At 37.4% G+C, this 17,005-nt stretch overlaps 1 protein-coding gene across 2 annotated transcripts in view; it reads left to right on the top strand.

The window, feature by feature from the left end:
- LOC101863652 (kinesin-like protein KIF20B) overlaps positions 1-16,578 on the top strand; it is a 50,743-nt gene extending 34,165 nt beyond the window's left edge. Inside the window, exons 21-35 of one of the 2 annotated variants that reach the window (XM_005092157.3) lie at positions 10-79; positions 537-662; positions 1,215-1,300; positions 2,114-2,521; positions 2,997-3,099; positions 3,755-3,816; positions 4,099-4,161; positions 4,306-4,395; positions 4,861-4,992; positions 5,631-5,819; positions 6,285-6,326; positions 6,822-6,957; positions 7,773-7,856; positions 10,409-10,488; positions 14,406-16,578. In XM_005092157.3, the coding sequence (XP_005092214.1) occupies positions 10-79; positions 537-662; positions 1,215-1,300; positions 2,114-2,521; positions 2,997-3,099; positions 3,755-3,816; positions 4,099-4,161; positions 4,306-4,395; positions 4,861-4,992; positions 5,631-5,819; positions 6,285-6,326; positions 6,822-6,957; positions 7,773-7,856; positions 10,409-10,488; positions 14,406-14,498 (1,764 nt within the window). In that variant the 3' untranslated portion in view covers positions 14,499-16,578. The remainder of the gene's footprint in view (positions 1-9; positions 80-536; positions 663-1,214; positions 1,301-2,113; positions 2,522-2,996; positions 3,100-3,754; positions 3,817-4,098; positions 4,162-4,305; positions 4,396-4,860; positions 4,993-5,630; positions 5,820-6,284; positions 6,327-6,821; positions 6,958-7,772; positions 7,857-10,408; positions 10,489-14,405) is intronic. The other variant, XM_005092158.3, reaches the window with a different exon arrangement.
- Positions 16,579-17,005: the final 427 nt, after the last annotated feature.

A 17,005-nucleotide genomic window follows, 5' to 3' on the forward strand; every position in this document is an offset into this window, starting at 1 on the left:
TTTTTACAGCAACGCAACTTTTCAGACCTGGAGAAGAACTTGGCACACGAGAAAGAAAGTCACAAAGAAGCTCAAAATAGTAAGTTTACTTTTGATTTGGGAACCCCCCACCCCCCTCTTTCTTAACTGTTCTTACACAATGGTATGCCTATGAATGTTAACAAAATTTATGTTTATCATGAGTTTGACCTGTGCATATTGTCTCAGAATGTAGTAATTATATTTATATTCTTTTTTGTAGAATGTTAGTATTTATCATGGATACGCATCGGTGCATTTTCCCGATAATTATTGGAACTCCTCCAAAATTGTTCAGAATAAGGAAACAAGACATTTCTCTCTTCATAGGATAGTATGCTTATTGGTACCTGTTTTTGCAGCAGTGCCACACGTGTGATAGGCTTGCAATGTGATCAGTTTGGGGTTGCTTTCAAATATGTAGGCAGCACAAATATGCCCTGGAAACAAATGGTAAATATAACATTTGTTTTGATTGGTTAGACATGTTTGTTAGTAATATTTTGTTTATTTCACAGCCATTGAGAAAATGGTCAAAGATCTGAAAACTCTGAAGGCTGAAATGTTTGATTCTGAGGAAACCATGAGCCAGCAAGAATCTATCATTCAAACTCAGGATGACGAACTGCGGCGTCTTCAGTCAGGTAACTTTGCTGTGAACGTAGAAACAGGCTTTTACTTTAGCAGTCTGTACTCTGTGCACTTGTCCTGTGCGTTTCATCACGATGCAAGGAACACAGATTTGATTTTGTTGTGTGCAAACTGAAGATATGCTTCACGTTTTGATATGACTTTGTGACTGGAATTGTTTTGTGATTGTGATTACTTTGTGGATGTACGTGCCTTTGAAGCATGTTTGTGTATTCATGGTCATTGTTACTATTTGTCTGTTGTTTATTTGGTTGGCGAATGCTCTGGTGTGGTTTGCTTCTTCTTTCCTATCAAACATCTATCGTCCTTATCTCTCCTCCTCCTTTTTTTATGTTTGTTACACTCTAGTAACACCTCTAATCTTCAGCACTTATATGACCGTATTGTGTTGCGAGTGCCGTAAAACTCTTACTAAAACTAAGAATTGTTTATTTTCATTCTTTTTCTCAATGGCAGCAGAGCTAAAAAACATGTCCATGAGAATGCTTTGTCTAGGGTCGTTTCCATTCAATAATTGCGTCTGAAATTTACACTTCTCATTGCAGAAAAAGATGCTGGTAAAGCTGAGTTGGAGAGGCTCTCTCAAACTGTGCATCAGAAAGGAGAGGAAATATCCCGTCTGCAGTCACAGGTGTGTTGAAAGGACGGAGTGTTTCTTGTCTTTTCACCATCCATTTGTTGGTCACAGTTACTTAGAAGTCGCAAACTGCTTTCGTTGGCTAATGAGTTTGTCCCTGTTATTATTTTTATTTACTATCGGTATAGGTTTCTCTATTTTCAGATTTGAATATTGGGAGAGAAAAAAATTAGGTGGGACTCCCTGGGACGGTGCTACTCACTGAAGTGTCTTTAGGCCATTCCCAAAGGGGGGACATTAACATGTTTTTATGCACAGTAGAATTTTAAATATGCTGATTCATCAATGTCATGCTCATAATTGTGCCTGAAATGCAACAGGGAACTGCTGCTTTTTTTCGCCTAATCCTTACTATCGTCATTTTCCTCTACTTCTTTTGTATGTTTGTCACACTCTTGTGACCTGCTATTTCCGGGGTGCCTTGATAGTCCAAGCAGACTTTGTGCTGTTGAAGCTAGAGAAGTGAGCAGAGTAAGTATGATTCCCTGTAAGGACTTCTCTGTTGACACCCACCCCTTGGCGCTCATATGACCTTATGCAGTTGAAAGGGCCGTAAAACCCCTACTAAAGCAAACAAAATTTAGGTGGGAAACAAAATGTGAAGATTTGCGTTATTTACGCTACTAAATGCGTCCTCTCACTTTCAGATATCAGGAATGTAATTTGACAGGGGCTGATTTTTTGGGGTAAATTTTGCCAAGGAAGATTTAAAAAAAATTTTTTTTTTTCTCTTGGAGGTTGTACAAATTTGTCTCTCAAATTTTTAAAAATCATGTGACCTTATTGAAAGTATCTTTCATGCTTCAGATTTCCAAACTGGAAGGAGAAGTCAGCTCCATGCATCAGATAGAGAATGAAACAAAGAAATCAGAGGAACGAGAGAAAATGTTCCATGAAAAACTTCAGAAATCAAACTCTGAGAAAAGTGAACTGGAAAGTAAAGTTGACCGCCTGGAGAAAGAAAAACAGCGATTGCAGGATGATGTAGACAGTAGCTCAAAACGAATTGAAAAAGAAAAATGGGAAGTTGAAAAACTGGAAGAAAGGATAAGGTTAGCAGACAAAAGAAAACATGAATTGGAGGACGAGATGAGGGAAATGAAAAGTAAACAAAAATCTTTGGAGGAGGAAGTAGAGTCTGTGAACAAGAAACGTTTGGAGGAGTTAGAAGTCAAACGACAGGTGGAAACAGAACTGAAACACTTGCTGAAATTGGTAAGCCCCTTTAGTTTTATGCTTAGTTTATTTTGATGTTTTTTATACTTCAAAAAGAAAAAGAAAAAGCCGTACTTGACTATGCTGCAATTTGTAAATGACAATTAGCTGAAGAATAGATGCATTGATTTCTGCTTTTAACAGTTTGAACTAGTGTTGAATCTGTTTCATTGCTTTAAGCAGAGGTTATTCCATAGACTTGAAAACTTTAACTTTTGTTAATCTTCACAAAACTTTCCCTACTTACTTGTTCAACAAAATCTGCTTATGGTGCTATTCAGTCTGGTGTGATTGGTTTATTTATATTATTTATAAGTCATAGTATACTTTGTGACAAAAAAGAGGAGGAAAATGAAAGTGTTTATTACTATGATGATTTTGAGTGTTTGATTCTAATGGGGTATGGTATGGCTTATTGAAACTTGATGTTTTCTATCGCATTATTTTGATACCAATTTGTATAACGCTTTTCCAGGAAAAACAGGAACAAGACGACCACACAAAGTTAAAAGACAGACTTGGAGAAGAGAATGTAAAGTTACAAAAGGAAAACATTCAGTTGAAGACAGACATTGAAAGTAAGGAGAAGTACTGTAACTATGCATGGTTAACACAGGAGGATATTTTTACTGTGCCAGATATGCACTAAAGTGCTTTCAAAGCTGGGTTTTCTTTTTAAATGGTTCTCTTTTTGAAGTGGTTGGTATGATTAAACAACTTGTGAAGTGTGCCTCAGAAGGCCACGGTCCCCTGGCTGCTCAGTTGCCAGGGTGTTTAGGATTTGCATTTGAATGTTTGGTAAGGGAAAGCCGGAACTGATGGAATCTTGGTGCCGGAAACAATGCTGGCAGGAGAGGTCATGTTTTCTCTCTCAGTGTCAAAGGACTTCATTTGAATTGCAGCTGCTGTACCTGTTGAATATTGGAATTTCTTGAACTTGGTTCTATTTACATTTCAACCCATAATACTCTAGGCTCTTAGAGCAATCATTAATAATGCATTGTTAATTTCCTCTTTGTAAAAGATTTTTGAGAGTGTGTGTATAATATATATATGAGACTAACAGCAATTTAATTTTTATGAAATGGCTGTGAAAAGTTCAGCCCCCCCACCACCACCACCACCACTACCACCCCAACAGATTCTGCATTGTGCTTCTTGAAATGTTGACCTTTGAGTTTACTTTCTTCTTTTTAAAAAAAAAGGTATTTTTTCCCTTTCTTTTTTTTTCAGAGAAGAACGAGGAGCTTGAGAAGTTAAAAAAGTCCATTGAGGAGAAAACTGAATCTGTACAGGTGAAATACCCTTGTCTTGCTTATATTGATTGAATGTACACTTTTTTACCATGCACAGATGAAATGGATTAGTTAACTATTTGTAAGTGTTTCTGATTTTTTAAGATTCACATTTGAGCAGAGAAATAGGTTTTCATGCTCTGTTGTATGCATGACCATTCTACAATAGCAGCTCTAATAAAAGTTCTTTTCTGGATTATGAAGTTCTTTTTCTTTTACAGCCTAATTTCTCTTATAGCCATTGTTTTGTTTTAATTGTTTTTGTATGTTTTTTGTGTTCAGAATCTTGAGAAGGAGCTTCAGAAGCAGGAGCGAACAAACAAAAGAAACAGAGAGGAAATAGAGGTATGTCTTCTTCCCCTTTTAACTTTACATAGTTTGCTTTTTGTTGTTTTGTTAGGGGGGGTTTTTCCAAGCTAATGTTTACCTACTGGCTCTACTTTTATGTCTTTTTGAAATTCTCATACTGTTATAAATGATTATCCTCAGAATTGGAAAAAGGAGCGTGATTCATGTGTGAGTAAACTGGAGCAGCTCATCAGGAAGGGACAGCAGGACAACAAACAGCTGAGTCAGGAGGTAATGTGGCTCTCTCATATTGTGACATCCATGAGATTGATAAATATGTTTGAAATACTTATGAATAAAGACCTGAGTCTTGATGAATGTACCATGCATTTTGGGTATTTTTGTGAATGTCATTTGCATCAAATTCAAAGGTATTGTATTGTCTTCCTGTCATTGTCTTGTTTTATAGAGGAAAGGATTTTATAATCACAGGTTTTTGTGTGTCATTATTCCTGTTATTATTTGAAGTGGCTCTCCTTATTTTAGACTTGTTAAGTTGTCATAAAGAAGGTTGGCAGGTCATTTTGTGCACACGATAAACCAAGTGCACAGGTATGCTTGTCTTTTTTTTTTTTTTTTTGGTCAGTATGTGTTTTGAATTGTTAGAATGTTTTGTAGAGATTGTCTTTCAGATTTTCTTATGTACATAGCTCTATTTTGTTCTAGATACCAATGTTTGATTGCAAATAATTCCAGGTTGAGCAATTGAAGAAAGACAACGCTGACTTGGCCAAAAATGTGAACAATATAACAAATGCTAAAGACTCTGTGATAGCTGAACTGAGGAAGTCCAACAATACTCTTTCCATCCAGCTTGCTCAAGTTCAGGTACCTACAATGATCAAAAGTTGTTTTTGTATTTTAGTGACTGGGGTTCTTGATCCCACCTTTTGTTGGTTCCGGTGTGTTGGTTACATGAGAAAGATCTCAAAAGCTATGTACTGGCTCCGCTAGCACAATCCAGACCAAGTCACTTAATGGTTATTGTATTGTTTTAATACAGGTCAGGCTGTGCTCTGCTCATTTGTTGGTCAGGTGTTTTGAAAGTTGTCTGAGATAAACAAAATTAAGAAAAGTATGCAAATGATTGGCACAAGTTTGTTTTCCGTCAGTTTTGGGTTCTCTCTTTCTCTCATGTCAAATGAATTTAAATGCCCTATAAGTGAACTGTGGCATGCACAAAATTTTCTCTTACCTAGTTGGGAAGAATGACCAGTCTATAGGAATGACGACTTAACTCCAGCAGGAGAATGATGGTTGCTTAAGTGAAAAAGAAGATTCTCTGCTGCTATTTGTTAAAGATCCCCGAAAGAACCTTTTAAAAGCAAAAATAGTACGAAGATATCTTTTCAGAAGAGATGGTTTATTGATAATATTATATCCAGTAGTATTTGTTTTAATGTCTTTTGGATACATAACAAAATGATACTTGATCTTTCCACTGATGGTTTTATATTTCATCTCAGGGAATATCTCCCCCACCAATGATGGCTTCTCCTGATACTGGCTATCCCAATCGTTTAGAGTTTGTGGAAGAAGAGGACAAAACATCCTATGTAGAAGTTGATGCCACACCACCAGTTGCACTGAAGAAATCTCGAAAGAGAATGAACAATGTTAAGCAAACAGTTGCCTCTTCATCGGTGGATCCTGAGGTATGCAATTGTTGGTTGTTGGGGTTTTTTTCCTTCTGTTTTGCCCTATTGGCTCTCATTTGTATTTTGGTTCCCCTCTCCAAATCAATGTTTTCATTCTTCATGGTGTCTTTGAATGTTCTTTTATCCTAAAGCCAAACTTTGTGTTGAATCCTTCAATAAGTGTTAAAATCATGACCGCTGTCAAGTTTGGGTTCATTAAGGAGTGTGCTGTGTGCCATGTACAACTCTTGATTTTTTCAAAGCCTGTATGAAATAATTATTTTCCAGGGGGTACAAAGTATTTTTGATCCTTGCCTTTCCTCTCTTCTTTAAATTCTGTGTTATTTTTCCTCTTTGAATATTCTGTCACAGGCTCAAGTACATCTTCTAGACATATAAACTGATGCAACATTAAATGTGTTTCATCTCCTAAGCTGCTTTTTTTGCACTCTACAAATGTCTGTAAAAATCTTTTCACCACAGACGCACAGTGGCACACCTCGCAAGTCCCTCCGCCCAATTGAGGTAAGAAAGAGAAGTTGTTGAACAAAATACTTTTCTGAATTGTCTTTGGTCAAACTAGTGGAGATTAATATGGAAATGTCATTTTAAAGTTTGAAAATTACTTTCTTTGTAATTACTCGTTTTTCCTCTTGACAAACAATCAGTTTAAATAAACAAAATCTTAATACAATACAAGAAATAGTTTCCTACATGGCAGAGTGACTTAGTTATTACATATTTAAACTTCAAGGATATAGTTTGTTTTTAAGGTGATAGATTTTTTTAAATGCTGACCATTGGATCTTTCTTTGTTTTCTGGTTCAATATGTCGAAATCTAAAGGGAAATTTTTGTAAAGATAAGTTTTTCTTACTTTATGATTCTCCTAGTTCTTTCCTTGTAGAGAGATGCAGTTTTAGGAATTCGACGTTTTAGGGTGTTCTGAATGCCTGATAAATGGGATTTAAATGAATTTCATGTAATAAACTTGCATGTTGTCTGTTTTTGATGTCACCAGGAGAAAAATGAGGGTGAAGACAGCCCGCGTGGCTCTCTGTGCATTAGCCCATCCCGCAGCCCCAGTAAGATTCCTGGCAAGGTGGCAAAGTTAGCTTCTGACGTTCTTGTTGGAATGTCACCTCTTACCCGCTCAGGTATGTTTATGAGCCCATACTTCCAATTGTTGCAACAGGGAAGTTTGAGTTTCTACTTTGGATATTGTTTGTCTTTAGATTTTTGTATCAATGTCCCAAGTTAGACCCTTTTAAAAAAAAAAAGAAAGAGACCCTTTTTGCACATTGTCAGTAATTGAACTGACATGTTAAAAAAAATTAGACCTTCATTATTAGTGTGGGTTCTGTTATTAACCAATGCAGATGTTGCTGTAGTAAATGCTGTGTTAATATTTTTAGTGATTTTAGCCATTGTGGCTTTTGTTTGTGCAGTAAGAAACTAAGAGTTAAAGGTGGGTGGTTGGCGGGTGCTCTGATGTGGTTTGCTCCTTTTCTGTCAAATATCTATCGTCCTTATCTCTCCGTCTTCTATTATGTGTATGTTACTTTCTTGTAACACCTTTAATCCTTGGCACTTTTGTGATCTGGCGGTGTTGCAAATGCTGTAAAACACTTACCAAAACTAAGTCTTATTAAACTAAGAATTGAAAGAGCTGAACTTTCACTTTTCCATTTTCATTTTGAAGTGTGGGCTCAGGTCTAGTGACCCACAGCATTTATGGTGTGTATTATAACGTTCACAGGTGTTGATTAAATGTTTGATACTTTTTTCGTTGTCAAAAGTTTTTTTTTGTTTTTTGGTTTTTTTTGGCATTGTTAAAAAAAGATAGTACAAGGATTTTAAATTATTATGTGCTTCTTTCTCTCAATGTCTACATCGTCGGTAATACACTTTGTTGTTGGTTTAAAACCAATTTGATTAATTATTGTTATTTTGTTGTTACTACGTTACATAGGTGAAAATATAAGGATTATGCAAAAAAATAATTATAAGTTGGATACTTGGCTTTTTCGAAGACTCAAAACACAAAGCTTGAAAGGTAATTTCTATTTTTGTATCCTAAGACGAGTATTTGGGGAATTTTTAACCTCTTATTGATGTGCTCACTACCACAAGTGTGCAAATCAATGCAAACCAGTTTCTCAAAAGAATTTGGAAACTACAATGTAACTGTTGGAAGTTTTCTTTCTTTTTTAAAAAAAAATTGTCTTTCCATTTTTACGTTATTTCCATCTGTTATAAAAGCAGTTCTTTTTTGTTGTTTTCTTTGATTGCTAGGGTTCTCCCATTCTTTTTTAGCGACTTTGATTTGTATCTTGAGTTGATAAATTTAAACAGTAGGATTATTTGATTTAAGTGTTTGTGATGATTCCAGTTACTATAAAATGTGATAAACTCAATGCTGCCAAATGTTTTTGATATTTAGTGGCTGAATAGCTCTTTAAAGTCAAATACAGTCGAACCTGCCTTAACGGAAACCTGTGTAAAACGGAAACCTGTCTTAACGGAATCTCCCCGCTCCCCCCCTTGATATATTCCTCTTTAATTACCTGTATAAAACGGAAACCTGTCCAACGCGGAAACGGAAAGAAATATCTGCTCCCTTCCGAGGGTTTCACCTGTCTAAAACGGAAAATGCTTTGCCCGCTCGGCCCTGATTTGAAATAAAACTCGCAAGTTGTGCGAGGAAGGGTAGTAGGGGTGCAATTTGGGGGTAGATGTTGCCCCATCATGTGAGCCCTGAGCGATGCAGATGGTCAGTGTAGTGTGGGTGTGAAATCTCACGACTGCTTGTCATAGTGCTCGAGTAGCGAGCCACTACGGAAACTTTCCTGGATATCTAGCTAGAAGCCAGAGAGGTGAAATTAACCAATGCCTGCCGCCCTGATCGCACAGCCAGCCGAGAAACAAGTTCCTCAAATCGTTGTTACAATGATGGCAGTGAGGGATGGCATTGGTGGGTGGGACTAAGGGAGGAAGTAAAGGAGATGCTCAAACGTTTCTGCTTTTAACAGGTCAAACAGTGGTCCTATGAAATGCAAGCACTGGTGGTAATTGGATACGTAAGACTGACGCTTGTCATTATCAGACAGGATAGCAGCTGAGAGATGTGAAGTTTTGACCACTGCTTGCCGATTGGACAAGCGATCCTTGATCCCACCGACGGGGCCTTTGACACCCCCCCCCCCCCCTTCCCCAACCTCCACATCCCTCCCTAAATTCCTCTGTCTAAGACGTGTCGAAAATGTCTAAAGACGGAATTTTTCCCCCGCTCCCTTGCGATTCCGTCTTACACAGGTTTGACTGTATACAGTGGCCTCCACCGAATAACAGTCTATGTAAGAACCTTGTTCCTTTAAGTCCTGCTTTTACTGTGTTATAATGGAATTTTTTCCTTTTTTATCTTCAGGTTTAAGAACCTGTTTTAAAGTAGAAAATCAGCTTAACAACTCAGTTTAGTTCACAGCAACTTATTTTTCTGAGCTGCTTTACCAGTCTTTGTGTGTGTTGGAATGAAGGGAGAGGTTGACGTGGGCTAGCAGACAATGAAATCTACATTCTGCCTGCTCATTTACAAAGATTGTTTTCTTGCATGCACATCAGCTCTGCCGAGCAGGTCAATTGCTAGTAGTATTGTAATTGGCGCATTCACTTGCTCTTCTCATTCGGTCAGATTGTCAGATGTTATAAAACTGAAAGGTCTGCACATGCATGGTCATTGTCTCCTTTCACCTACACAGTGTTGTGACTGGTGCTGTTTTATAGTTTCAGGATGCTATCAAATCACAATGATAATGTTGTGTCGTAAAAATTCACTTTGAAGTATCTAGTTCTGCACTTGCACCTAAAACAGCACATACCACTCAGACATGCACATAAATTTGTTTGATTTAACGAGAAAAAAAAAGTACTTCTTATTTTCCCTGAGGTATCGGTGTCGCCTGAAGGTCAATACTTTATTATAAAATAAACAAGGGAAGCTAACGGGTCGAAACTGAGTTGAGCCCCTTGAAATCAGAGGCAAAGCGGAGAGCATTCAAATATATATAATAAGCTTAGTTAACTAATCCCCAAGTTACACTGTTTTAGTGCTCATTTGAATGTTGGTCAGTTGGTTTTTATATGAATATAAGTTAATAATATGAACAAAGGCAAAGTGACCCTACTCAGCTGAGAGGTGTTAAATGAGCTCATAAAAAAAACAAACCGATATTGGAGAAGAAGCTATTGAAAGTAGTGCTGATGATATTTATGCCAGTGAAATAGAGGGAGATTTTCATTCAGATGATAGTGACAGCAATGGAAGTTCAACTTTGCTTCTTCTTTAGCTAAATACTTCCTCAAAGACACAGAGTATTGATGATAGATCTGGGCCTGGGTGGTGTCTAAAGAGGGTGTGGTCATGCGCATGGTCAATACAGACAGACTTTGACAACAAACAGGGTTCAGAGAAGAGAAACTGCAGTCTTATAGGAATTTTTGCGATCAAAAACATAAAATCTATGTGATTGAGTTTATATCATCCTCTCTTTCTAATATCTCTCCCTGTATCCATGCGCATCTAACACCATTTTATGTACTCTTCAACAGCAAAAAAGAGTGAAGCAGAAGGCAAAACAAAAAAGAAGAAGACAAGCATTCAAGCTCCTTTTGAGCCGGCTTCATATGTTGTAAGTACATGTAGTACCTTAGGTGTGGTTTTTCTTCTTTGTTTTTAGTCTCTGTCTTTTCAATGCAGGGTCCTCCAATAAAAGCCTTCAAAATAACCAGTTTCTTGTATACTAAGGCGTTTTGCTTTTATCAGTACTTCCGATTTTCCATATTTTTATGGAAATCCATACTTTTTGAAAGTTCTGTACTTATCGCCTCGTCATATCAACTCTACCCAAATGAAATTGGGATAGTGTAGGCTACAGTAGGCTTACCAGTATTCTGTAGTAAAAGATCTGTACTGGCTTATTTACTACGGTAACTTGGCAATACGTTGTATTAGAAATCTGTCAGATAACGCATTTCATACACTCTGCCTTTGTCACTTTCTGCATCAATTGCGGGTCATTCAGCATTACATATTCACTTGTAAATCGGCCAAAATCTGAGTAGTCACATCAGCAAAAATTTCGTGCCATCTTCTTTGGTTTTATTCACTTGTCACTCCTTTTTCTATGTTCAGATCTTTGTGGTGACTGGAAAATTGAATAGTGATTTTAGAACACGGCGTACAGACAGCGCTCTTTTAGTTGGATCGGCGATGGAGTGACCGGGTCACGGCGGGCCGGTCACCCAGAGGTCACTAACCCGCCCTCCCGCTACCTGCGTCGGTAGTCGGTGAAATGAATTTTTCAACACATGTTTTATTGTCTTACACAAACAAAAAATATCATACGTGAACACAAGTTTGTTCTTTAGAGAAAGCAACTAAACCTCTTTATTGGTACGAAATAGCAATACCATGGCTGCTCACGTTATTGAGTTAGATGCTCTTAAAATGTATGTCTATTTATAGTTAGTCAAAACAACAAACACATATTGAATGGCTAATAACTTATAAGCCTAACGATAAATATTTACAAAACTGCCACGCAAGACAGGAAAATGTGTTTAGAAATTGACTCACTCAAAATTTTGTTTCCAGCACGAACATGGAACTTGTCATGAGCATGATAGCCAAAACGCTTCCCTGCATTCATGACTTTTTGTATCCAATGGATTGTGTATCCTCCTGAATAATGATATACTGACGTATCTTCAATATACAGCACCGATTTCTTTTCACAAAATGAATACGTACAGAATAAAACTATAAATTTATATAATTTTTCTTTCTAAACATATCCAGCAGCACGCAATGAGGGGGCTATTTGCAGGAGATGCGACACAAAAAATAAAACGCATTATGTCTATCTGGTTTGAGATCCTTCGTGCTCTGGCTTCCAGTTTTGAGATCTCTTGGTGGCTGCTTTCTGTGTCCTGTTCTCCTAAAAGCCCGAGAGCAAACATGTGTTGTTGTATGTGTGGAATACAGTGTTGCTATGATATGTGTGGCTTTGGGATAACTTTGTGGGGAAATAGCGTCTGAATGCGGACATGTAATTGTCGATTGCTACGGAGATTTCTGGAAGTGAAAATTGTTTGACGGTTTCAGATGTGATATTGCAGTGTGAACATGGCTAAATCTTTCATTGAGAAGATTGAATATTGCTTCCAGTCCACTTGCCTCCTCAATTTTTGCAGTTTCGGGGGAGTATTTTCTTGTTTCTGTATAAATTGTGTTTGTTAGTTCCTTACATACATGGGGATGGGGGGAGGTATGCTTGGGGTGTTTTACGATGTTAGCTTGAAATGGATCTTTGTATGCAGCCACCTAAGCGGTACCGACAAAATGGAGAAGGAATTCACATTTATGCTATTGTCAAACGCACACCACATGTTCCTACTGGTGTCAACTGCTTTTTTGCGGCATGAATTGACGTGACATAACACCCTATCTCCCTTTGATAGTTGAAATCGCGGTAAAACACTTGACACAAATGTTAGCGGAATACGACTGTTCATTTTCGTCCCTCACATCAATCCCATAAATCAAGAGAATATCTCCTGCCATTGTCTTACATAATCGGGGCTTTCTGTACTTTTTTTGTTTGACAGTTAAATTTAAACGCCAACACACACGACAAAGTTCATTCAGAGACTCTATGCCTCTCATATGTGTGACTGACCCATTGCATTCTAACGATTTTTACTTAGGGACACAATTCACTAACTGATTTCCAGTCACTGCAAAGTGCTGGAAAAACAAAATTCACATCATTAGAAAATATGATTTGATGGCTATCACACCGCGCAAACAGAAATAAAGACCATCGTTCCATTCTCGAATGATTTGTAATTAAATTTGAAGAGATAACATTATTAACGGCGCTTCCGATCACATAACACTCACAATTTAAAACTGTTGAAACTTTCACAAGATATCAAGAAGACGTAGACGAAGCGGAATTGGTGAAGAAATAGGTTCTGTGGGTAGAGTGAGCATCATTTTACGGCTCATGAAATTAGGGGAAGAAACGCGTTCTGATAAGGACAAGATAGGACAGCACTGTGCACGAGTTGACCCCGGTCAATCCCCGACTTGACGCGTGAAATTGCAGGTCACCTGCCGCTAATTTATGGCCTACCGCGGGGGGCCTGGACTAACTAAAAGATCGCTGAGACGAAATTTCGGACGCCGTGAGAAGGAAAAAAAATCATCATCAGAAACTTTTTAAAAAACCAGTCTAGTTCTATTCTAGAGAAATTGTATGAGGATTTTATTGGAGCAGGATAAGGCTGTGGTGAAAATAGAATTGAGAATAAGTGGAAGTGGTGCTGTGTGGTTGTGACATTTGACATTCAAATGCAAAAATGGAGGAAAATTAGGGTACACAAAGGGTAATTGTATTGTCAAGACTGATGTTCGTGGATTTGCCTACTACCAATGGTGCGATGGCAAATCGAATTTATAGTGGCATTTGAAGGGAGAACTTGTGTTCAGTACTTTTAGTACCGTCAACATCGGCCGCCAAGCCGTAGTATGCTCTCATTGCCGCTGTCGCCGACTCGACCAGGCATGCTAAACATAATTAAACGAGCAGACCCTCTGCACTGAAGTAAATACCAAAGGAAGTCACTCTATAAGTTAGCTGAATGGTTGATGAACCTCTGTGAATTTTTAAAGTGTGTTTCTTGGGCTGAGAAGATCCTACCATGACTTCAGTGTTCTAAACTGGTGCTGTACTTGAGGGTTTTTTACTATATGGGCCTTACGTACTGCAAGTGTTAAACATTGCCAGTGCCAGCAAGGAAAAGAAGTAGGCTAGTGGAAGAAATCGAATAAAGCAAGACAAACTCTTGATAAAAATATGAGTATCAATCATGGGTTGTTGGCAATCTCTGCAAATAGGTCCCAAATGCTATTTTCAATCCCCTAAAAAAGCATGGCATTAAATTTCACTTTCTTCTGGGGCTTCGCTCCTTGAACCCTGACAGGGATGCTATCAGACTCCTGGCGTGATATTTTTCTTACTATTCTGGTTTGTCGGTTGGAAGCACAGTTTATTTATCTGTGACAAGCAAAATGAAATCTGACTTTGTGTAAAGATCTGATTTAGTTATATCATTTTCATTTTTAAAATTATTTTGGTTTTTTTCTAGATGGTTAACTAAAACCCTGCCTCTGTGAGAAATGTTGAACATGGGCCACCATATTATTCTTTCCTTTACAATGTAAAATTGAATTCAGTGCTTTTGTCATTGCTCAAGATGAAGAAGTCTGAAGTTCTGAACAAAAATACATCTCAGGTATATTATATTAGAATAGTTCGTTGTTCCAAGTCTTTTTGTGTTGAAATTATGTACCCTAGTAATGGAAAGTCTCACTGTGGCCCAAGTATCAGCTATTTCATTTGGCGCTTTGTCAGTCCGATTTCATTTTTCTTTTTTTTCCGCTAGTGTTAATGTAGTATTGTAGAATAATTTTGCATTTTACAGAAATTAGAAAATTTAAATACTCTTTCACTTTTCATATTTCCTGTTGTATTTATTTCAGGTGCCAGATGAATCTCAAAATGAAAATCTACAACCCTACTCGACTCGTCGATCCTCTCGATTGAGGAACAGAAATAAGCATTCGGTTGTGTGAGTGATTTTTGAGTGTGCAGTCAGCTGTGTGAATGGAGTACATTTTTATCCAAAGTTAAATATCAACTTCCTTTCATTTGTATATGTACAAACAGCAAATTTATCACCAGCTACAAAAGAAACCCTTGATATGACATATATAGATGTTCTGTAATGCTTTTTTTCTTAGGGTTTGGAATAATTTTATTCTGTATATTTTTATCTTAACTATTGTGAACACTGCAGTGCCCTATTATTTGTGGCAGCAAATAGTATAAATACTTTTAATGACAATCTATACTCTCGTCATCGTCGTTGATTGCTCCATAATGTTGAAAAGCATGATGTTGGTCTTTGTATTTTATTTTGATCCTTTGCCAATTTACAGCATCTATCTAATATTGCTCCTATTTATAATATTCCTCCCTATTTTTTAGCTGCCCCTTGACTCTCCTCTTACAGTCTTAGCTGGTCCCATCTTCTTTCCTCTCCCCTTTGTAGTTTGCCCTTTCTACTTCTTTTTAGTGTTGCTATTGTCCTAATCTTTTTCATAGAAATTGTGGCTGTTGTTGTGTAGACTTAATGCATACCACAACTCAACTACTTACCTCAAGTATATTATCTCTTTCCGGTGTGTCTTATGGCTACGCTCTCAGTTTTCCTCCCCCACCCCCATTTTAAAAATAACTGTTCATTCAATCAGGCCTGTTTATTGTTCATCATCATATCTCTGCCTCAAATATTCTCCTGCTCTGGTGTGGTTTGCTTCTCCTTTCCTATGAAACATCTATCGTCCTTATCTCCCATTCTTCTTTTTTGTGTTTGTTACGCTCTTGTAACACCTCTAATCTTCTGGCGCTCATATCACCTTATGCAGTTGCAAGCGCCGTTAAAACCTCTGCTAAAACTAAAACATTCTCCCTAGTTTCATACACATTCTCCCATAACCACTGCTCAGCCTTTTTCATACATGTTAGCCTCCATGTTTGACGTACTCACATTTAACTGGATACAGCACTTGTACCAGCAGTGAATAAAGTTTTGCCTTTTTTCTGTGCTTTAGCTAGTAGTATTAATATTGGGTTAGGATTGCTTGACTCTAGCAGCCAGTTTGTTCCTCCATTTTCATTTGTTATTAATTTTCTGAAGCAGGTTACGTTTTGTATTTCAGTCTGATTCGCATCTTTGTTATATTTATCTTTTTTTACATCCTTCAGATAGCCATTAAAAAAAAAATATTTTAAAAAATCATAGTCTCAAAGCACATACTAAAATATCAAATATATCAAATTTGATCAGTTTTTTTCGCCCCCTAGGCAAATAATGCCAGATAATGTTACAAAGCACTCCATAGGAAAATAAATGGTTAGAAGAAGGTCTCACACTTTTCTCCTCTTTTTAAAAAATGAAATTTTTCTTCCTTTGTGAGATCAATTTTTGAAATTTTACCTGTTCAGCTGTAATGGACACCAATTCAATGTGATTAGGAATATTTCAGCAGAAATATTGATTGTTGATTGCATGTTGATATATATAAATATAAATATCAAGAGGTAAAAGACAGTACCCGTGGTGGTGGCTTGGACCTGAAGTAGACTTAGAATCTCAGGTTAATACATTAGGGGATATTTAGCTTTAGCCAGTGGAATTTTGGTTGCATTGTACTTTTTCTTTTAGAATCTTCATATATCGTTTGTTTGTTTTCGTTTTATTTTAATCAAAGATTTGTGACCTGGCCAATCTCTGCATTTGGCATTAGTGCCAAAGTTTAGCACAGATTCAATCGCCTCGAATTCTCAATTTTGGATCAAATTTTACTTTGTCATGTAGCTAGTGGATAATTATTGTTTGTAGGCTTTTAAATGAGTCATTATTTACTGAGCAATGTCTGGTCTAAAGAAGTCTATGAAACAATGCTATTTCACTCTATTTCTCTGTACTTTTCTTTAGTCTTCCCTTCAGAAATTCTGATAAATTGTGTATTTTTTACTGACACTATAATATTTTTTTGCTTTTAAACGTCTATTGCTGTAAATGTATTTTTGGGCACCTTCGGTCTTGTACAAAGATATGATTTGTAATTAAACGGTTACTTCATCATATTGAATTTCATGTTTCCTTTTTGTGATCTTGTGACCTTTGCTGCTGTCCAATGTACTAGTACTAATACTTAGCAGACCCACCAAAGCAAGTTTCTAGTTTTTGGAAGACTCCCAACATGATTGTGTCTTGGCCTTGATGGCAGCACTCGGTGGAAATCGGTCATCTATATTTGGGCCAATCACAGAGGTGTGCTAGGTGCTCGCTATAGCTTCATGTCGCTCAGATGGCCGCGAGGCCCTGTTTAAACTATACTACCTTGTACTAGATCCAGGTGAGTTGCTGTGGGTGGGCAGAAAAATGCTAGCCACCCGAGGTCGCAGAAATCCCCTCGGGCCAGTAGTGTCAGGCTAATCGGCTGAATTTGTTTGAGTAACAAAACGCTAGCCACTCTACATCGGGCGGCCAGCATCAGCCTGGCCAAAAATA

The sequence above is a fragment of the Aplysia californica genome, unplaced genomic scaffold (genome assembly GCF_000002075.1).
Source record: "Aplysia californica isolate F4 #8 unplaced genomic scaffold, AplCal3.0 scaffold00041, whole genome shotgun sequence".
In the NCBI taxonomy this organism is placed as follows: domain Eukaryota; kingdom Metazoa; phylum Mollusca; class Gastropoda; order Aplysiida; family Aplysiidae; genus Aplysia; species Aplysia californica.